This window comes from Penicillium arizonense (assembly GCF_001773325.1).
Source record: "Penicillium arizonense strain CBS 141311 chromosome Unknown PENARI_contig018, whole genome shotgun sequence".
Lineage (NCBI taxonomy): Eukaryota > Fungi > Ascomycota > Eurotiomycetes > Eurotiales > Aspergillaceae > Penicillium > Penicillium arizonense.
In genome coordinates this window covers 74,788-96,327 of record NW_019173295.1, presented here as the reverse complement: position 1 = coordinate 96,327, position 21,540 = coordinate 74,788, and the positions used below count along the sequence as shown (strand labels likewise).

General features: G+C 48.6%; 7 protein-coding genes across 7 annotated transcripts; 4 read left to right on the top strand and 3 right to left on the bottom strand.

Moving 5' to 3' along the window:
* Positions 1-145: 145 nt before the first annotated feature.
* PENARI_c018G10597 (uncharacterized protein) lies at positions 146-989 on the top strand (the record flags this gene model as incomplete). The annotated part of the gene is made up of 4 exons (XM_022634656.1): positions 146-262; positions 313-426; positions 575-933; positions 983-989. 4 exons carry the CDS (start codon positions 146-148, stop codon positions 987-989), a joined length of 597 nt encoding a protein of 198 aa, XP_022485600.1.
* Positions 990-2,516: 1,527 nt separating this feature from the next.
* On the bottom strand, positions 2,517-3,473 carry PENARI_c018G06535 (uncharacterized protein; the record flags this gene model as incomplete). The annotated part of the gene is made up of 1 exon (XM_022634583.1): positions 2,517-3,473. One exon carries the CDS (start codon positions 3,471-3,473, stop codon positions 2,517-2,519), a length of 957 nt encoding a protein of 318 aa, XP_022485589.1.
* Positions 3,474-4,907: 1,434 nt separating this feature from the next.
* On the bottom strand, positions 4,908-5,544 carry PENARI_c018G02524 (uncharacterized protein; the record flags this gene model as incomplete). Its single annotated transcript, XM_022634506.1, has 2 exons — positions 4,908-5,135; positions 5,188-5,544. The coding sequence occupies 2 exons, from the start codon at positions 5,542-5,544 to the stop codon at positions 4,908-4,910; spliced, it is 585 nt and encodes a 194-aa protein (XP_022485477.1).
* An 875-nt stretch (positions 5,545-6,419) lies between these two features.
* PENARI_c018G04787 (uncharacterized protein) lies at positions 6,420-8,807 on the top strand (the record flags this gene model as incomplete). Its single annotated transcript, XM_022634552.1, has 6 exons — positions 6,420-6,699; positions 6,761-7,154; positions 7,669-7,771; positions 8,370-8,480; positions 8,541-8,627; positions 8,685-8,807. 6 exons carry the CDS (start codon positions 6,420-6,422, stop codon positions 8,805-8,807), a joined length of 1,098 nt encoding a protein of 365 aa, XP_022485541.1.
* Positions 8,808-9,887: 1,080 nt separating this feature from the next.
* On the top strand, positions 9,888-10,458 carry PENARI_c018G04350 (uncharacterized protein; the record flags this gene model as incomplete). The annotated part of the gene is made up of 3 exons (XM_022634539.1): positions 9,888-10,269; positions 10,332-10,366; positions 10,453-10,458. The coding sequence occupies 3 exons, from the start codon at positions 9,888-9,890 to the stop codon at positions 10,456-10,458; spliced, it is 423 nt and encodes a 140-aa protein (XP_022485560.1).
* A 668-nt stretch (positions 10,459-11,126) lies between these two features.
* PENARI_c018G04463 (uncharacterized protein) lies at positions 11,127-12,542 on the bottom strand (the record flags this gene model as incomplete). Its single annotated transcript, XM_022634540.1, has 4 exons — positions 11,127-11,443; positions 11,522-11,617; positions 11,892-12,038; positions 12,179-12,542. 4 exons carry the CDS (start codon positions 12,540-12,542, stop codon positions 11,127-11,129), a joined length of 924 nt encoding a protein of 307 aa, XP_022485649.1.
* A 1,295-nt stretch (positions 12,543-13,837) lies between these two features.
* Positions 13,838-18,299, top strand: PENARI_c018G09072 (uncharacterized protein; the record flags this gene model as incomplete). Its single annotated transcript, XM_022634628.1, has 14 exons — positions 13,838-13,874; positions 14,293-14,400; positions 14,476-14,980; positions 15,033-15,222; positions 15,282-15,306; positions 15,370-15,519; positions 15,579-15,635; positions 15,722-15,935; positions 15,996-16,042; positions 16,102-16,712; positions 16,769-16,826; positions 16,875-17,066; positions 17,128-17,225; positions 17,280-18,299. The coding sequence occupies 14 exons, from the start codon at positions 13,838-13,840 to the stop codon at positions 18,297-18,299; spliced, it is 3,312 nt and encodes a 1,103-aa protein (XP_022485548.1).
* Positions 18,300-21,540: the final 3,241 nt, after the last annotated feature.

Genomic DNA, 21,540 nt, shown 5'->3' with positions numbered 1-21,540 from the left:
CACGAGTAGTAATCATTCGCTTCATGCCGTTTTCCGATGCGGGGGAAAGCGTGGGGGTGAAAGATGATGGTATAAGACGCGGGCTACTCCCCGCAGGACACGATCGACGTTGGACGCATAGTGAACAACATCGTCAGGTTCCACCATGGACTTCTTCTCTCTCTCAGGAAAAACAGCTCTCGTCACGGGTGGTACCCGTGGCATTGGCCAGGCTATGGCCATTGCAATGGCTGAAGCTGGCGCCGATATAGTTCTTGTCCAGGTGACAAATCTGATATCTGTAGTCATTGGAGGTGACTGACTTCTTTTCAGAGAGACACTAGCAACCAAGAGACGAAGTCTCAGATCGAGAACCTTGGGCGGAAAGCGACCATTTATACTGCTGATCTTTCATCGCAAGCTTCAGTGTCGCTACTCGTTTCGAGTGTATTGAAGGGTGGTCACGACATCAACATTCTCCTCAACTGCGCGGGAATCCAGCGCCGACATCCAAGCCACATCTTCCCGCTCGAGGACTGGGACGAGGCAAGTTTCTCGGGATGATTAGTCACACTACCACTGATGGATGGTATAGGTCCTCCAAGTCAATCTCACGACGGTATTCACCCTCTGCCGCGACGTCGGCGCGCACATGCTTACACGCACCCCTGACCGGGCGGGTCAACGCGGTAGCATCATCAATGTCGCATCTTTGGTTTCCTTCCAGGGGGGTCTCACAGTTCCCGCATACGCAGCAGCGAAAGGCGGCGTGGCACAACTCACTAAGGCCTTATCAAACGAGTGGGCAGCGAAAGGAATCAATGTCAATGCCATTGCGCCGGGCTATGTCGCGACCGATATGAACACGGCCTTGATCCAGGACAAGGAACGTGCTGCCAGCATCCTAGCCCGAATCCCTGCCGGACGATGGGGGAATCCGGATGACTTCAAGGGGTCAGTTGTGTACTTGGCCAGCCGGGCGAGCGCATATGTGAGTGGCGAGGTGTTGACAGTGGATGGGGGCTGGATGGGACGGTAGACCGTGGCCTGATGTGGATGGCTTTCGAATGCATAATACATAATGCAGCTCATTTCAAGATTCGATCTTGCGCAGATCTCCCAGTGATCTCACAGTGCAGAAGATGGCGTCGATGTACACAATTCGCGCAAACACGGGTCCACCAGCTCCACACACTATTGGCTTGGGGTCACACGTAGAGGTAGGAGGCCATTGTGTCCTGTATTGTGTGTACGGAGTACAGATGGGGCAGATCAAGTGTGATACTGTATGTGTGGATGTTGGGAATCAAAAGAGATGAGATGTTGAGGGTAAGCCAAGACAAGACCCCGTGATCTAATATCTGCATCTCTTTTCTCGTCTCTCTCAGCTTCCACATCTCAAGTACTCCTATATCCCGGTTTAGTTACTGGGTTTGGTGAAACGATTGTAGTGCATCCTTTTTTCTGCCTACACAATACCTTGTTCCTCTCATGATTTCACCTACACTTTCCTTCACCGTCACGGCAAGACGCGGGCCTAGCTAGTACATTTACAGCACATCGGAAGCTTCATGGAGCCACTAATCAAGTCCGTAACTTCCGGATGCCCCATAGACCCTGCGCCCTCAAATCTGGACGGCTCTTGAATGGTCCGTAAATAGGGATGTGTCTTGGGCTTCTGTTACATATGATAACGAATAACTATTTAACTTCTTGAACAGATAATCTAGATGCATCGAAATTGGAGCTATAAACGCTTAGTGCTCGAACATAAACACACCAATTTGCCACAATGACGTCACTGGCTCCAACGCTATATGTTTGTTGACTCGGCTTCAAACATTCAATTGACTGTATTAGTTTATTGCTCTTGAAATATGGCTGCTTACGTTAGTCATCGCTCCATTCAAGTTGAACTTGGTACCATGTGGAGGTCTATATCATGCTAACAAAGTACGCGCAGCGTTTCCATATTCAGTTTGACAGCGAAGACGCTTGGCGGAGTTTTGAGCCTTTCGATGAGAAGTAGGGATTCCTGCATTCTGAGGAGCTCCAGAACAAGCACTAAACATCACACTTAGATATAAGAAGGCACTAGAAAGCAAAGGAGCAGGTGTCGGTCTTGCGATCACAACGCGATCCTTACCACCCAGCTACAATTTCAGGTGAGTGCTTGTCTCTAGTACTGTTTCGACCGGAGCTTGACTTTTACCAAATCATACAGGGTGACTGTGCCACAACATGTGACGGTACAGCATTTGAGAGAGGTCGATGTTCCTGAGGGAGTAAAGGTTCAAATCAAAGAAGAGTAATAGACAATTGAAAGATAATCGACACTGAAAATGTCAAGGTAGATTCAATTGATAAAATGTATTCCCAATCTAATAAAATAATTCATAAATAACAAGATCTTCCGTCAAAACGAGCGACTATTCCAAACATTCGGAAATATTGCACAAAGACGGGCAATTCGACAATCCCAACTGGGCTCCAAGCCTAGTGTTGGGATGTTTAATGACCATTTCTTAAGCTGGATCTTAGACCAGAGGCTGGCTGAAAGGCGAGGCACCGGTAGGGGTGGGGAGGGGACGGCCAGACGATGAGGCAGAACCAGCAGCCGAAGAAGACACAGCAGGCGTGGCAGATGCAGAGGAGGCAGGGCGAGTAGACAGACTGCTAGAAGGCGTAGGGACGGCGGTTCCAAGGGGAGTGGAAGGAGTTCCAGTGGGAGTCGGAGTGGGAATGGGCTCAGACACACTACGCTTCTGGGCACCAGCGGATGCGATTGCGGCTCCAACAGACTGAGCATCGGACAGCAATGATGGCAGGTCGGTAGGGATTGACAAAGCGTCACCACGCTTTTGGGCACCTGCACCGGCTGAGGCAAGGGCCGCAGCAACCGATTGAGCATCAGATGCCAGGGATGGAAGATCGGTGGGGATAGAGAGAGCCTCTCCACGCTTCTTAGAGCCAGCACCACTGGATGCCAAAGCAGAGCCGATAGACTGGGCATCAGACAGCAGCGAGGGCAGATCCGTGGGGATCGAAAGCGCCTCTCCACGCTTCTTAGAGCCAGCACCACTGGATGCCAAAGCAGAGCCGATAGACTGGGCATCAGAGAGCAGCGAGGGCAGATCCGTGGGGATCGAAAGCGCCTCACCACGCTTCTGGGCACCAGCGCCGGCAGAAGCAAGAGCTGCAGCCACAGACTGAGCATCGGATGCCAGGGAGGGAAGATCCGTGGGGATAGAGAGAGCCTCTACGCGCTTCAGGACACCGCCACTAGAGAATTGTGCACCGGAAGAGGGGGTTCCAGAAGGCAAGCCAGTGCTGGAGGAAGCGAATGGGTTGGGGAGAGGCGGGTCAGTCGACGACACCTGCGCAGAAGTCGAACGAGGAGAAGAAGTGAAAGCAGGGCGAGTTCCGTTGGAGAACGGAGCACCCATGGCGCAGCCGGAGAGAGCAAGAGCAACAGCGGCGAAGGAAGTCTTCATTGTGAAAATGTGATTGAATGAAAGACTTGACGGTTCAAAAGATTGGGGAGAATTGAAGAGTTGTCGGTCAACGATAACTCGTAAAAGCGAAGGAAGTCTTTGTGCAAAGAAGAATTGGAATAGAAAACTGATCTCTGATCTGCTTGATGAAAAGAAGGATTGAGGAGGGATACAGAGGGTATTTTATATCTTTTTGGACGATCGGCAGCACAACATCGAGCGTTGTGATCACCCATACTCGTTCGAGAATGAGTACCAAATTTTGCCCTAATGCTTGCCTCCATGTATGGTGGATCGGATCCCCAAGGCCCCATATCCCGAAGACAAGTCCTGGTTGGATTGGAACTGGGCCATCCGCAAAGCTCGACATGCCATGCCTTGATTCTGAAAGGGCTTGATAGCCGGACCCTGAATGATATACTTAATGGGTCGTTTCATGTCGATCATATACCGGTAGTGGAAAAGAGGACCTGGGCGAGACCGGCGGTACTGTAGATATGGTCCACCAGGAAAACGTGCGCGACTATGTCCATCGACGAGTCCAAGTTTGAGTCGAGAGTCACCATAGATGAGATACCTTGAGCCTGGGTGGCGCGTGGAGAAGCACATGGAGTCGATGCATTTGGAATGAGCCCCGTGAAGGGAGTTGGAGATACAATCCCTCGAATCAGAACTTCCAAGGACAAGCGACTTAAATATGTGGTGCCGATTGTCGATCCCGCCGATCGCCGTTTTTGGCCAAATATCCGCATCTCTTCATTATGGTGGACGAATGAGCGGCTGCATTCACTGATGAACCGTGGTCGGCTCGGCTCCCACTTTATACGGTTTGCCGGGAGAATCTTGTTCTCGGCTTTGATATACACTTCGGCTTCGAGATTCTGGAGATGCCGGCAATGCTTCAAGTCCTATTTTGCCGCCTATCACGTAGTTCCGGGGAATGATACACCCATGATCAACTATGGATCCAATATGTGGGAGCATAATTGAGAGGTGAAAAACTTCCGGGCAGTCCGGAGGGGACTGCGAGCAGAACAACACTTCAGACGTCGAGAAACAATGATCTGCGGCCTCTGTCGGCTACCCCGATACCGAGCTGAAGACCTTGATACCTGGGTGGACGAGTTATCCCTCGATTGGAAGAGTCTGAAAGTTAGGTTAGCCTCGCTGGCTTCGCTCAATTACCAAGCCAACTACCAGGTTTCGATTCCTGATTCTTGACATCAAAGCAAATTCGGTATCTGTATACCTTTTGCTGCCATATCCAGTCGGCCGGCTACTATCCGGAAATGTTTCCTACGGAGAGATAGTCATGCAGATGACGACTCGTAGCCTCGTCTAACACACCCTTTGTATGACATGCAATGTTTGGTTAATATGCTCACGGGCCTATAGACCAAAGAAACGCGTAAAGTATCAACTTAAAAACGCTCACTAATCCTGGAAACGCTTGGGACCATATCGTGAAGTGGAAGCTCGAATATGACTACCCCAAATGAAAAGGGGGGTCGCGAAGAGGATGCTCACGACTTGGATCGCAGTCATTTCATCCAAGACAGCTGCAGGTCCTTGACGTTCAATCCAGTCTGCCGCGTATAACGATACCAGCATCCCGATGGTGTTCCGGATCACGAATATGATGACCAAAGCCTCACCAGTAACCTAATTTTTCGTCAATGAAACTGGCGAGGGAAACAATCTAAACAGTACAAACTTTTTTGTATAAGTCCAGCGAGTATGTCACCGCAACGTTGCTGATAGCGGCGACACCGAAAGCCTGCATAGCAGTACCCACTGCGGGGCCGATCCAATGAGTTTTGTGTGCGATGCAAAGACCAAAAATGAGAATTCCTGCGGATCCAACCACGCCAGGGATCACGACAGCAGGTAGTCGATATTCCGACTTACGAACGCCGCCATGTCGAGCAGTGCTTCGCCTAGAGACAATGTCGATCAAGCGACCACCTACATAAAATGCAAGGATAGAACCAATGAATTCCGCTAGCGAGAGCAGGCCCAGGTCACCCAGTTCCCAGTTGTAAAGGGGCTTCGTAAATGTCCGAGATGACATAAGTTGAACAACAGTGTTCCTGGAATTTTGGCCATTAATTGAAAATTGCGATTGCCTCTGGTAACGAACCAGCCAACAGATATTCCAATGGTAAACGAGCACCAGATCAAAGGCGGGTATGCGGCATTTTGCAAGAATATCCAAGAGAGCCTGAATGAATGATGCGTCCCGATTGAATCCCACTGTCAAGGACATCCACTGAATTTGCGATCGGTTCATCAGGGAGGAACTGACATGTCGCTTGTAATAAGAGGTTTCTCTGATGGTGAAAATAGCGACAATGATGATGACACCCACGGCAATCGTAAGGATATAACACGATATCAGCTAGCGTGTGGCCTGAAGCCACCAATATCATGCCCTGGACAAGATCATGCTCAACTTCGGTTGGCACAGATGCGTAGATTCAATCTTTTGGATACAACCTGGTGGAAGAGGTTGGGGAGTTCAGATACCGTAGTCCTTCAACCATCGTGTCGATCAGTCGGGATTGCCGAATTTATCGTCATTTTTTGAATTCAGAAAACATGTAGAGGCATACCAGATGATAAGTGGTCGACTGAGGCCCAATGGAGGTCAATGGATTGGTCAAGAGTCTGGGGTAGGAGAAGCCGAGTTTGTGGGGAAGGCAGGCGTTAAGCCCCCTCAGCAGTTCAATGAGATATCTGAGATATCTGTAATATCTTAGATACCTCAACTTGGACTCTTCCAAGCTGAAAAGTTGGCTTGCTGTACTCCATAGCATGCAAAGTTGACGCGGGAGTCAGTTTCCGCCGCCAAGACTCGGAGAGCTCCCCGAGCTCTCCGAGCTACCCAATACTTCCTCTCTGCCCTCTCTGCCCTCTCTGCCCCTCCCCTCCTCTTAATCTAACACCATGGGTCTTTTCAGTCGTCTACTGAAGGTTTCCGCCGCCGGTACTGTCGCCTCGGTCGGCGTATTCTGGGGTGCCACGCGCAATGACGTGTTTGAGCCCATGGACACCTCTGATCCAATCTTCCAATCGGCCCTTTTCAACAAGTTTAACCCCAATCGCAATCCTACCCTGCACGATGTCTGTGTCCGCCGGATTCCCCTAGACAAAATCAAACCAGAGCTGTTAGAGAACAAGGGCAAGCTGGTGGAGGCCTTCTGCGCCGGTGTCTGGGGTGGCATGGGTAAGCCCCGATCGAAGCCCTGGAGCTTCTGCTGAATAGATTCTGACTCGAGTTTGCACAGGATACATTCCCCAGCGCGCCTACCTGGATCAAAAGTACCGGGGCCCCGAGACCGCCGACCACCTCTGGAAGCGATCGGACCTACTTTCCAGCAACTACGAGGTCGGTACCCTCATCACCGATCACTTCGAAGTCGTCGAGAAGACCGAGGACCGCATCACTGTCCGCTGCGGTTCCTCCCCTCGCATCCGTGATGTTCGTCCCTCTGATGGACTCTTCGAGATTGGTGCCGTTGTCAAGCAGGAGCAGGGTGTGGCCGAGTTCTCCCTCAAGAGTTGTTTCTACCAGGGTCTTGGCAAGGCTGAAGCGGCGCCAATGGATGACAAGATGGCTTGGGCACACCGTCAATACACCAAGCTTCTGTTGGAGAGCGCGGTGCTGAAGAAATGCGTTCGGTAAGATAATGGATCTGATCGGGTCTCGAGTCTACAGGCAGGTCTCCTGCCGTGTATATATACGTAGTCATGTTCTACAAGCGAATGAAACCGGCTTGCTCGGAGCGGAAGACTATTATTGTTCGTTACTTCTTCAATTGCATAGGTGAAAGTTCGAATCCTCCGGGGCTCACAACACGACTCGGCATCAATTCTTCACTTCAGTCTGAGGCTTCTCCGAGTCGGGAAAATCCCTACCGATGGTGGAATCGTGGTAACTGATGAGAGTGACCACCAGCAGTGCTTGGATGGCGATACACAAGGAGCCCATGCAAAGGCCCCGGTCCATAGCGAGCTGGGTCATTGCTGGCTTTCCCAGGGCATTCGCGCGCCACGCCACGGCATCTCCAGTGCTCTGGAAGGTCTTATACGCTCCCACCAAAACGGCAGTCACCGCTGAGGAGTTGAATTGGGCACCCATGAGACAGTAACAGAATGACCGCTAAAACGCAGGGACTAATACTTTCAACGATAGACTCGGCATTTTGGATGCTTCGGAGATCCAACCGACATTTGCCGCTCCTCGCTCACAGTTCATCGGCCTCCTTGCATGTGGAGATAATGACCCGAGATCTGACGTTTGATCTTTTCTTCCTCCAGGTTCTCTCCATCCGCTCTACTAAGCCAAAGCATTGCAAGGTTGGATTTTCCTATACTCCCCTGAAGCATATATCTTGCATGAGCCCGGATCTGACCTTGGATTACTTCTTCCCACAGCTTTGACGCCTCCACTACACCGATCTCCGGCTGTCGTCATAAGTGAGAATCATTTTCCTTCCCGTGCGCTTTCTTTCAGTGCATTCCCCATACATTGCTGTCCCGAATTCCCCTGTCCAGCTACTCAGTCTAGGTCCTAGCTATCCTCAAAACTGAGGATCCTTTTCTTCCCCCACGTTAGTAACCCTGATCCTCCTAGTCAACCATTTAAATCTATGATCTAGCCATCCTACGAAGAGAGTATCGTTTCTTTTTCCCGTGGGCTATCTTTTAGTGCATTCCCTATATATTGCTATCCTAAATCCCCCTCTCTAGCTACTTAGTTCAAATCGAACTATCCTTAGACTATCCTCAGAATTATCCTCAGAATTATCCTTAGAACTAAGGTTTTGCCACTTTATTTTCAGGATCAGTTTCGCTTTCTTCGCCTCACTTTACTAACCCATTCTCAATATCTAGGTGGACTCTATTCAGCCTCTAAAGCTTACCTTCCGAGCTTACCTTCCGACTCGGGCTCAATCTTACCCTCTACCATCTCTATCCAACCGCATGAGCATGGAAGTGTCTCCGGTGAGTCACTACTGATGGCGATGACCCAAATTTACAACCAATACTGATATCGGCTTCCAGGATTTTCCCGGTAACTCAGCTCCCCCGGATGGAGTGAAATGCAAGCACAGCGGATCTGGTTCTATTGAAGGTGGCTCCAATATGCTGGTGGAACACAGAAATCCGTTTCCACACGAGGCCTCCTTTTGCTAATCATACAAGTAGGCTAACAAAAAAGCGGCGAACAAGAAGGACACAACACCCCGCAAGCCCAGTTCCCGTACAAAGGGCCTTCAAGGTGGCCCTATAAATATCTTCCACTTGGAAGCGCCAATGCTCAGCCTTTAAGGCGCGGAGGGTCCACTCGCGGCTTATATCGGATTTGAGAATGTTAGTGACTTACGGTTCCTCGCCTGTACATGGCTGATTCTTCAGATCTAGCAGATGTGGCATGCGGATGCCCACAGTGCTTACAAAAAGTACTATTTCTAGTCCTTTTATAAGCACATATCTGAACCTGAGGAATCGTTCGACCCGCAGAAAAGTTGGCTAGACAGAAAGGAGGATGATGTAGGAACCCAAATTCTTAATCGCAAGATGCGTATTGCTTAGGGTGCACCTTAAGATAGAACTTGAGGAATACCCAAAGGTGTCTGCCGAGGACAACCGGGATGTGACTGTTCTACAATAGGAGGCTATTGTACATAAATTCGATATCGAGTTTCCTAACGATAAGCCCCCTATCATACCTGGTTCTACTGATAGGCCCCTTAAAGGGCGAAAGCGACATAGAGCTATATAGCCGCTATTAGGAACGAGTCATCAGTACACAGGGTGATAGGGCCGACGATGCCGATACGATCGATGAAGGCGAGGTCTCTGTAGACTCTAAGGGCCAGCTATCGGAACTCGAGGAGGGAGAGGAACTCCCTGATGACATGTACAATGAGAAGATGGATACCACTTAGTGCATTTTGTTCTGCATATAAAGGGGCGGTTTCACAAAGCGTGATGATAAAGAGGGGTTAGGAATACCGGTAAAGTCTCGATATACGGGGGTAATGGCGACTGTGAACTGCCGTAGAGGATCGTAAGTGGCTATACAGCGAGAAAAATAGTACAGTACTTGCTGTAAAATTGCGAAATTTCCGAAGTGGAGCCGGTCATAACTCTAGCTCCCTCTAGGAGCAAGTGGCCCGGTGAAGTGGGATCGTCGACTGTATAAATTGAAAGCCACCCCAGAACAGGCTCTGAGAGATTTTCCACGTTCCACGCTAAGTACGGAGCGGAGTTGCGACCTCTTCAAATCTCACTCCTTGTCGCTTTTCTTCTCTTCCCTCTCGACACCGCCAGTTGATTTTTCTTTATTTTCTTGTCTTTTACTCCTCTAGCTCAGACTACACGGCTATTTCGTCAGCTTGTTAAGGCATGCCTGTCACTCGATCGGCCACGCGCGCTGCAGAGCGAAGCACGAGATTAAATCATACCAAGGCCGACACCACCAAGGCTAAATCTACCGACGCCAAACCTACTAAGCCAAAGACCACGAAGTCCAAGATCACTAAGGCGAAAGCCGCGCAGCCGAGCACCTTATCCGCCACTAGCGATGCCGGGGAAAGTGAAACATCACTTAAATCTCGACACGGCAGATTGCTTGAATGGCTATCACTTAAAGACACAGCCGATGGTGTCATTCCTGACAGTGACAGGCTTTTCTGTCTCTTACGAGAACTACGTCAACAGAAAGGATGCCAGGTTGTTGCGCGTGGTCGTCCACGCGAGCTAACCAACATCGAGTGGTTGATGATCGGTTAGTATAGGACTCTACGCCTGACAAATATGCCAGACTCTATATATCTAACTGAATAACAGAGTGGCAGGATAGCGCAGCTAGAGAGGAGTTTCTGGTATCGGAACTATTTCTAGAGTTAGAAAAAGTTCTTACACACCGCTCATTGGAAAGAGAACTTGTCTGGCCAATTAATTGCGCTAGCTATGACCAGATAATACGTGCCAACCCTATTTCTCCGCCACAAAAGCTCTACGAGGTCTTGACTGTCTATCTTCCGGTGGACTTGGATGATGCTACTATAGCCTCTTTAGAAAGACTTATAGGGCTACCGCAATGGCCCGAAGAGGTTAACTGGGAACTTAAAGGATATCGATCTCAACATCCTATGGTAGGATTTCTTTCCCAGAGGCGTGGATGGATAGAGGGAAAAGTTGAATACTGTGGACAGCCTGCTCAACGTTTGGTTTACTTTTTCGAATTCGAGGATGAAGAGGCAGAACAATACTACAAAGAGGAATTGAGATGGGGCAGACGAATCCGTAATGGACGGGAAGTTTGGGAAGTTATGGAGCATTTTCTAGAAGATTTGGAAAAGCTTGGAATGATAGGATTTGAATCCCGACACGTCCGATTCTTGGAGGTTGTGGAACATGTACCAGAGAACGCGTGTATACCGCCAGGCCCTTCACTTCCTATCATCATGCCCGAGACTGCAGATCAGGAGGCGTACTGGAAGATGCTATGTGGTTTGGATGATGAAACACCTGACTTATAGAAGAAATGAGAAGAGCAGAGAAGAGAGGAAGAAGGAATAAATGTGAGATCTTTGATTCCTAGCTTTTCGTCTCCTGCATAGGAGATTCATGTAAAGATTCTCACACCAGCCCACTTTCAAAGTCTATTGGTAGACGAGGAAACAATATTCTTCGCTTAAAGCTTCGCAAGCCGGAAACGTAGGAGCTAGTGTGATTATCCGAACGAGCAGTGACAGTGCTTGTGGCGGTGCTTTTAGCGCATATTGTTCGTGACCAGTCGCATTGGTCAAGATACATAGCAGTAGCAAACCAAGTATAGCTATCTGCATTTTTGGTGGCGAAATCTGTCGATGACCTGGCTAGTAGACTGACATTCTCCGGTCCATAAGCCGTCGTTTTGGCCCCGCTGGCGGTGGTGAACGGAACATCCGTGACAGCTATTACATTTAACCAAATTCATAAGCATTATTACTCTTGGTGGCGAACTTTGGTAGTGCAGAATTGATTTGACTTACCGCCAACGGTGACATAATGAGATAGCTCATGCATAAAGGTAGCAGGGATAGATAGAGCTGCTCGCAGTGGTATTCCCTCGGCGATGATCTTCTCGCCTGAACGCCAAGCACTTAAGGAATCCTTTCGTTTAGGGTAAGAAAAGCTGCTTGGACAGAGTGTAATGGATCGGGCCCCGTCCACATGAATTGTGAAACCAAGTGTAACGGACGTAGCACTCTGTAGACATCCGGGCCCGCTGCCCACATGTTTTTTGTACAAGGGAGACCACCAGTTCCATGTTTTATCTCCCCCTATTTAGGGATCAAGAGGTTAAGGTCATTTCAAGGAAGGCAGTAGCGCTTATAAAGTTGGTCGTCCAGACAAACTTACCTGTTTCCCTATAAACCGACGTGCTAGTCATTTTCCCATCAGATGCATACATCATCTGTGTCTTCCAACGCCAGCTGTCGTCACAGAAAAGACCTGGTGTCTGACCCGTTGACTGCGTAGAGAATGCAACAATCTTTTCGAAAGTATCTATCAATACAATGTTAACGTTAGGTTCATATCACCTCTAAACAATGGGTACAGAGCGCATTGGGGATAGACATGAAAGCCGTTCCTGTCTTAGAGACAGAAATCAGGTAGGCCAAATGGGAAAACATAAATAAACTCACTTTTAACGTTTGTGAAATATTGAGCGTCAGAGGCCGAGACTGTAGCGGGTGATGATGAGTCCGGCTTTATTCCGAAGAATGTTTGTACACTCGCGCGCACAGTGGCACTGGTGGCATAATTGTTTAGGGCATCCAAAGCTACCTGCGCCATATCGATTGCCTCGGTATATATAGCACTCAGGTCTGCATCGATGTCATAGCAAGAGCCGCCGTAGCCATTTGTTCCAGACCGTGTGATAAGGCCCTGGCCTTGTTCGACGCGAAAGCGACTAAAGACATCCAAAGCATGGCATTGACCGATAACGCAGAGTAGGCCAACCCAATTTAGCAACCACCGTGTGGACTTCTGTGGGCAACTCTTCATAATGCAAATAGCGAAGTGTTAATTGGGTGTAACGAGAGCAACCAGAAGAGAAAAGAAAGAATTGACCAATCTCGAAAATCAAGTGCAAATTGAGCGACAAAAAGAATGTTAGGACAGTGAGATTAACCCAAGCCGGAATATAGACCTGATTTATATGCTGCAGCCAAATCCCACAATCCAAGACGACTGATGCCCCATTCGACCAATGCCAAAGCCTGATCTAGCCCACTAGAAAATTGAGTAACTATACAGTGCGGCATTTATACGAAGGCTGGTAATACTTCGTTCTAAATGTCACGCCAAATTACAGATTCTCGAGTTGTATACAAAATCAGGTACTGGCCCGGCCACTTCCCCAAACATCAGTGGTCGTTCCGGACATACAGCCATAACGGGTTAAAAGGATCACAAAGCCATCACCATAGTCTATTTATCCTCCTTTCACCCAAAATGAAACAACTAGCGTCTCTCTCGTTAGTGTTGGCACCCCTCGATTAGTCTTGGCATCGCATGAGGGCAAGGCAGATACGAAGATAAGGCACACATTATGCGCATGAAAGTAGTCGTGATCCCAGGGAAGCTAAGGATCAAGAGGCCACCAACCCTCAGGTGAGTGGTGTTTATTGTTTGTTTCAGTGTAGGCTTTAACCTCACCTTCTCTCGCTCAAGTAGTCTTTGCCTCCTCACAGCGCTTGGTTCGTGCGTAATCATTCCCATCATCCGTACTAGTCCTTCCGTGCAATTTGCATAAATATTCGAGACAATAGCCTTTAAGAGGTGCCAAGAATGGGAAGTGGCGCTCCGGAAATCGAAGCTTAGCGTCAATTAGCGCGAAGGCCAAGACCGTGAATGTGTCTATAATCCATGCCAAGAGCAGCTTTTTCCACGCTACTAGTGGCTAGCGCGGGCAAAGCTTGAGCAACTATTCCAGGGGCTCGGAAATTACCGCGTTTCTCCGGATGGCCAGGGAAGAAACCTGCAAACGATGGCTTGATGTCGAATGAAAGTTATAAGGCCCGCAGGGCTACATCTTTAGCGAGGAGCTCCAATTTTCAGGAGCGGGTCTGCCAGCGTTGTGCTAGCTTCTAACGGTAAGTTCTATACGGAATGGCGGCAGGGGATTGAAATAATTAGATATCGGAAAGGGACCTGAAGCATCTTCATCTTCATCTTCAATTACAGTATTCCAACATTCGTAGTTTTTATATAATAAACGGGAAATATCAGTAACTTCCGCGCAGGATACAATTTTCTATGGCCTGGAAGGAACAGGTAGGTGGGGAAAGCGGTTCTTGATGTGTCGGACGACGCCCGATGGGCCCCACCGTGAGGGTAACTGTTCCGTATCTATACTAGCTTCAATTTTAGTATACTCCTGGGCTCATTTCCGACTACCTAGACTCCCGAAGAATATCTAGATTTTTGTTGAAAAATACAAACACTGAAAACGCGACTAGACGGAGGTCGACATTGTATTTCTAGTATAAAGAGTAGGAGGCGTGGAAGTGTCCGAGTCTTTGCTCGCAGACGCCCTTTTCCTTTTCCTGTGTGAATATTCTGTTCACATACGGCCTGGTGTTTCGCTGAAACATCCTTTCGGGAACTATGCAGAATATTCGACTCTGTCTTATACTTTCTTTTATTTCTTTCTTTATCTTTGGCTTGTGTGACGATATTTCGTGCAGTTCAGACAATCAATGTACCGAAGGATGTTGTTCTAAGTTGTCGAACGTTTGCGGCTACGGCCCAGACTATTGTTCATCTGATAACTGCATCGCTGCTGCCAGTACCAATGGCACTTGTTCTCAGTTGGCCGAATGTGATCCTGGTGTCTACCCAGGCTGGGGTGACAGTTGGGGTATGGTCTATCCTCCGTGAAAGAGCGTTTCATTCTTTTGAGCATCACCTAATGTTTTTCGATCTTCTGATTTAGGCTCTGACTATGCTGCATCAGAGAACTGCCCTTTAAATGTATGTTGCAGCGAATATGGCTTCTGCGGAACAACCACAGACTTTTGTGGCGACAGTAGTGTGGCTGAGCCCGTATGCGATGGAACTTCGGCCACCAAAAGAACCATTGCATATTATGAAGGATGGAACGCTGAGCGCAGCTGTGATACTATGCCACCGGAAGACATTCCAATCGGCGGGTACACACACCTCAATTTCGCCTTCCTGTATATTGACCCCGATCTTTACACCATTACACCGATGGAGACCTCTCAACAGAATCTCTATAGTCGCGTCACTGCGTTGAAAAAGCGCAAGGCTGGCTTGAAAGTATGGATTTCTATTGGAGGATGGTCCTTCAACGACCCAGGATCATCTGCCAGCACTTTCTCTGAACTCGCAGCATCCAAATCCAAGCAATCAACCTTCTTTGATTCACTGTTGAATTTCTTGGAAACATACGGTTTTGATGGTGTCGACTTGGACTGGTACGTATTGAGGCCTGCTTATAAGATGCTTTATCTAACGAGGGCGCAACAGGGAATATCCAGTCGATTCAGACCGCGGTGGATCAGACGCCGATTATGACAACTATCCCACTTTCTTGGCGAACCTCCGCTCCGCACTTGATGGTGCAGACAAAGGCTATGGATTGACTATCACTTTGCCCAGCAGTTACTGGTATCTTAAGGACTTTGATATCGTGAGCATGGCAAGATGTGTGGACTGGGTGCGTGTTGAAGTTTCGATAGAACTATACTAGTTGATGAGCTGACTCTGTTTGTGCAGTTCAACATGATGACCTATGACCTCCGTACGTATTAACACTCCGTGCATACAGCACAGACAAAGCGTTCGAGGCTGATTATTTTCTTAGACGGTGGTTGGGATGCAGATGATCCTTGGATCGGCTCTATTGTTAACGCACATACCAACCTGACGGAAATCAAAATGGCGATGGATCTTTTGTGGCGAAATGATATTGAACCTTCTCAGGTCACTATGGGGCTGGGCTTCTACGGCCGAAGTAAGTGAATTCGACTCCCGAAGAAAGAATTCAAGTGTGCTAAACCCACAACTTCGCAGGTTTCACTCTGAATGATACGTCTTGTGTCACTGCAGGATGTCCTTTTTCGTCGGTTGGTATGTAACCCTTCCCTTCGCAGGAACCAAGCCACATCGACGCTGGAAGGCTACGTTGAAAGCAGATTCTGACATTATATTGACAGGTAATGCGGGGCCTTGTACGAACAGTGTTGGTACGCTCTCATTCTCGGAAATTGAAGCAATCTTGAAGGATGAGAGTCGCGGAGCTACGCAGACCTACGATGAAGCTGCTGCGGTACAGATCGTTACCTTTGATGACAACCAATGGGTCAGCTATGATAACTGGGTTTCATTTGATGCCAAGATGGACTACGCGAATTCCCACTGTATTGGAGGGTACGTGAGATGCTATTCTCCAAAAATGTTATAGATAATGTGCTCACCAACCTTTTTCAGAACAATGGTCTGGGCTGTCAGTTTGGACATCGATGGGACTGCAACCAGTGAGTTGAACCTTTCAAATATTTCTTACCTTTTCTAATACTAATCTTTTTTCCGGCAGATGGTCTGACTGGGGAAACTAGTATATTCCCGGGTGACGATGGTTCTGATGGAGGAAGTGAAGATATTTATATCGGACCTGATCTCTGGACCAATGGTACCAACGAGATTTCCTGCGAGCCGCCTTGCACTATTATCCTACCTCCATTCCCACTTTCTACTCCGGCAACAATTTCCTGGCCGGATTATACGACTACCATTGCATCAAGCTCAGACGGAGCCACATTGACCAAGACGACGATAATAGCTGTCTCTCCATTCATCATCGATGAGATCCCATTCTGGCCTATCACTGTTACGAGCACCGGTGGAGATGCTTTCTTGAGCCCCAAGCAGAGCATTGCTCCACCCACCTTTGGTTTAACTCTGCCTGGCACTGAGGCTACCTTCCCTCTTTTCCACACTGATTACACCTCCATCCTGGCCGCGGCCTCCACAACAACAACAAGTGCGGCAAATGCTACCGTACCATCAGCTACTGCATCAGTCGCAACACCTGCTGCTGTCCAGAGCGGTATCGTATCTGATTGCAAAGAGTTTTATCAAGCGGTCTCAGGCGATGGATGTTATGGAATTGCCAGTGTGTACAGCATTACACTAGCACAATTCGTCGTATGTTTTGCGGTGTCTAAAAGAATGTATAGTGGTATCTGACTCACTCATCATAGGAATGGAATCCGGCCGTTGGATCAGATTGCTCGGGGCTTTGGGTTGATGAATACTATTGTGAGTTGTCGAGGAGCAGACGCTCTGGATATCGTTAACCTCGATTAGGCGTTGCTATTGCCTCAACCACGACCGCTGCCATGACCAGCAACACATACACTGCCGACACTGCAAGCTTTTTCACCAGCTCGCACGTTATTACAGTAGCTCCGGAGGCCACGGCGACGTCAATTCAACCCCCAGGGACGTCTGTTCCTATACTCACGTATTCTGACGGAGAAGCACCCTCAAATGGAGGGTGTAGTTCAGGTTCTGACCTGAGTGGCTGTGGATCTATAAATTGTGCTCTGTTTGGATGCAGTGGAGAATGTGGACTCTTTGGATGCGATGGAGGCTGTGGTCTCGGCTTTTGCGGCGGTGGCTGTGGTCTCCTTGGGTGTGGCCCTGGATGCGGTGACGGTAAATTCAATCAACGAGATTACCATTTCTCTATCATACAGGACACTGACTTAGTTCTTCCTGCTTTTAGGAGAATGTCTTCAAGACGGTGGGGGTGGTGGCTCCGATGAAGAAGAGTCTTCCACTTCTGAATCATGTAGCGCAACTGCCACACCTACTGTCACGACTGTTTGCGACTATGCCTGCGCACAAGAGTCGGATACAGCCTGTGTAACCCTTTGCACGTCTCTCACAATGAGCTGTGAGCCTACCGGGTTCACTGCCTTCTCGCTCGGCACCGTGGATGCAGACGGCTGGCCATCCACTTTACTTTACGAGTCAGATGATGCTCTAACATCCGACGCTTACTCTGCAGCGTCCTCGTTGAACCCGCTGTATACATCCATGGATCCTGTTATGATAAACAGCACAACCATCACTGCGTCAGCTACGGCACCAAGCGTCGCTTTGACCACCGCCACTACAAAGACCACCGCCACTGCTATCTCGGCTACTTCTTGTGCTATTCAGACTACCAGCTCCTCTTCTTATTGTTCATGTAATGGAGGATACGGCGTGTCTCTGTCCACGAAGACCAATGCGGCCAAATCCACGTTCCTTGTCTGCGGAGTGACCCCGGCCCTGACAGTTTCCACAATTACGCCAAAGACTACCAGCACCAAAACTACGTCCACAAAAACTACCACGTCTTCAACCAGCCAGTCTACCTCCACGGGATTTACCCTTGCAATGGTTTACTGGTCAGCCTCCGAATGTCCTATTGGATTCACATGCGAGAAGGGTCACAAGTGGAACTCAATGATGGTCACAACTGATAATGAGGCTGCGTATCTCAAAGGCACGTGGAATAAGGGTGGCATGGTCGATGGAGCGAAAGCAACCTTTTGCGGTCAGACTTCGACTTTCACAATAGATGGTGATAACATCAAGGGAACAAGCAGTGACAGTAAGTATGGCTCATACGTTTGCAAGAGCGAAGCGGTACCTGCGGATCGCAGCGCTTATATTCCATCGAACACGGTGTCTTTTGATATAACAAAGATGTGGGCCTGTCAGACAGATATGTGTCTATGATTGATAACTATTTGGGGGGTGGGGACTGCTTGGCGATTCTTCACAAAGAGATGGAAGAGGCCATGTATTGATGATTAACTCGGCGTGAGAGGCACGAGGGAGGAAAGAAGCTAAGTATACATTGCCCTAGAAAAAAAGCTCTCGGTCACATGTTCCGACCAGGCCATTTTCTGCCCGTCATGCACCGTAACACTCACTAGTGAATCACAAAAGGGTAGCAATAGAAATAGGGAGACAATAAAAGGACCCCCATATTTAATAATTGGACCCCAGCAAATGTACGCTAAACCTATCTAGGTAAAGGCGTAGTAATTGTATTTCCAATGCATTATTCGGTAAAAATGCATGCATTTCTTGGCAATACTACATGCCCCGAGAATCGGCGGTCATGAACGCTAGGTACTTCCATTTAGTGTGCAGCCCCTTAGTAAAATTAAGTCACCACCGTTCCTCATGAACCACTAGCTGAACTTCAATTTCTAGAAAGGCATCAACAACCCGAATTAATTACCCCGTAATTAGGGCATCGCCAACTCCATGTCTTCGGCTTCATGCATCTCGACATTTTGAGCCTTGGTCTACAGGAGCTCGAGCTCGATCCTATTAGGGATCTAGGTTGTGGTCAGGCTAGAGTGTAGGCCGCGAAGATGTGGCAGAGGGTTGGGACGCAGGCGGTTACGACGGCTGTGAGCATCATTGTCTGGCCGATTGTTTCCTAAATGACAATATCCCCTATATAATTGTCAGATCAATTCAATGAGGCTTTGGCGGGAGTTGGAAGGGGAATGGGGTGTCACTCCCTACTGCCAGGTAAGTCTCTACTGTGCCGAGATCTGAGATTCTGGTCCGACGTTCATGCTGGCCCTGGGACAGAATCCACATGCGAAGCTACCGCAAAGCTGCCAAGAATAATCTCCAATGATATTTTCCTTTCCCGTTCCTCAGGAGATTCTCGGATGAACGTGTCAGGCTTTCGTGGTAATCGGTATTGTAAATTCCCTTATAACACCTTCCAATGTTCTAGGAAGGTATCTAAACGGGTGGGGAGATCTGGCGATCTGGCTTGATCCAAGCCCCCTCCCTTTCTTCCTTTTCCTCCGCGGCCTTAGTCTACATCTCTTTCATGTCGAAGATTGTGCTAGTACTATAGAGGAAGTAACCCGGTAGTCAATATGGTTCATTTTTATGCTTCCCATGGCTTTACTTTTACCCCTTCGTCGTCATATTATTGGACGTGTCTACCCACTGCTGGTGGCACCCGACCCATCTATTGCTTATGTAGGAAATTTATGCCCGACGCTAATGTCTATCATGTTGTTAAGGACGATCCATTACTACTACTATTAGTTAGAACACTTGATTCCTACGGCCGGCATTAAGACACTTAGGATCTCTACTCACCATGTTACACTTCACTCAATCGAGACATTATTCCTCAGTCCTCTACAAGGAATCTAGTGAATGTACCCCTGTGCCAGGACTACCCGTCCGCTGTGGAAGACCTCACCCTGACAGAAGAATACCTCATTACAAAGTGCCATCCCTTCGCCACGCTTCAAGCGCGCACCACCGGAAGAACCTCACGCGCTGATACACGCGGGCATGGTTATAAATTGACACAATTAGAACAGGATTCGCTTGCTGAATGGGTACTCTCTATGGATTCGCGTGGAGCAGAGCCTAGGCCCTCTACTGTATGAGAGATGGCTAATATTCTTCTTGCGGCGCGTGGATCAACCCCCACCCCCCACTTGACCGTTCCCCAAATTGACCGTTGGCGCTATTGCCGATAAATTTCTTTTTTCAAGGTTTTAGCTTCTCTTTGCACCCTGCTTAACCTTTGAATCTCGACATCAAGTTCTCGTAACAATGGTTATTCGTTTTTGCCTAGAAACAGGCAATTCACCCCGCCAGTCTACCATCGAATCCATGGAGTTGCTGGACAAGAAAGACATTTTAAATAGGAAGAAACACCACCGTTCTTCGCAAACCCCTCAAGATACCGCGGTGTCTCGAGTCGGGAAATATCTTGGGGATAGCCATGCTGGGGAGGCTGACAGCAGTTCCAGTCAGCTAAGAATAGTACTCTCCGGCTTATCATGCACACTAAAAAAGCATCAGTATGACACAGTACAGTAAGTCGAATCACAGATATTTATTATGCTGCCGCCGTTTTCTCTCCATTGCACCATTCTGACTTACTGTTCCCAGATCTGTGAATCAGAGACAGTACGTTTTTCTAGTTGACATGTCTTTTTTCGTTCATTCGGTCCCATGAACATGAGATGACAACTGAGCTGATAATGGTTGCAGGGCATCTGAATACAAGGTCAAGAAGAGTGCACGAAAGAGCGTCGCAATTGACCCAGTGTACATGGTTCCAAAGCTTGGATAGTGATCGATTTTCCGCCCGTCGGTGGTGGCTCGACGTACGCCTTTCGTGGGCTGTAAGACGAGATGAGCTGGGAAGGAGCAAAAGACAGGGGATTTGTTCCATACACGATAGTGAATGTTCCGTTAAGGCAGTTACTTGGCTCTTTGAACGATCTGATTCAGTCTCTGGAATGCCCTGAAGCCAGCGGTCAATATTCTGGCCAGTAGAATCTCTGTCCGAGAGATCGTGTCGCGTATTGCTGGTGGCTATCAGGCGTCGTGAGTGTTTCCGGCATTTCGAGCTGGGCTTCGCCCAGACGGCCTGGCTCGACCAAGATGCCGCTTTCTTAGAAGGTGGTATTTCTTTCCTCGTAAGGATTCCACAGTCCGGTTCAGCCGAAATTGCTCAAAATATGCGAGAGCGAGCCGTCCACGGCAGTGCGCGGTGCGCCTCTAACCAGAAAACGAGGTTATTTTCTTCTCATTCTGACCATCCTGTCGCACCTCGTGAGGACCTGGTGCTTGTTCAAATACTGGTGGCGTGAAGACAGTTGAATTGTGGCAAAAAGTGAAGGGCACTCAATTGGACTTTGTTGAGCTTTGAACCTTCGTCTGTTCACGGATAATTGAAGCAACCTCCGCAACTTAAGCAAGAAGGCTAAACTAGTAGGCGAGCCATTGGATCAACTGTCTGATTCTGGTTGAGAGAGTTGATTGCCAAGCCCGGCTGTACCAACAACCATGCCGTATAGTGAGACCTTTGAGTGCAAGCAATTCCAACGTTGACTGTCAAGTAGAACCTGAAGTATTAAGACGGGTTTGTCAGAGAGGGTGGAGAATGTAACGTCAGATAGACATTAATGGCGAG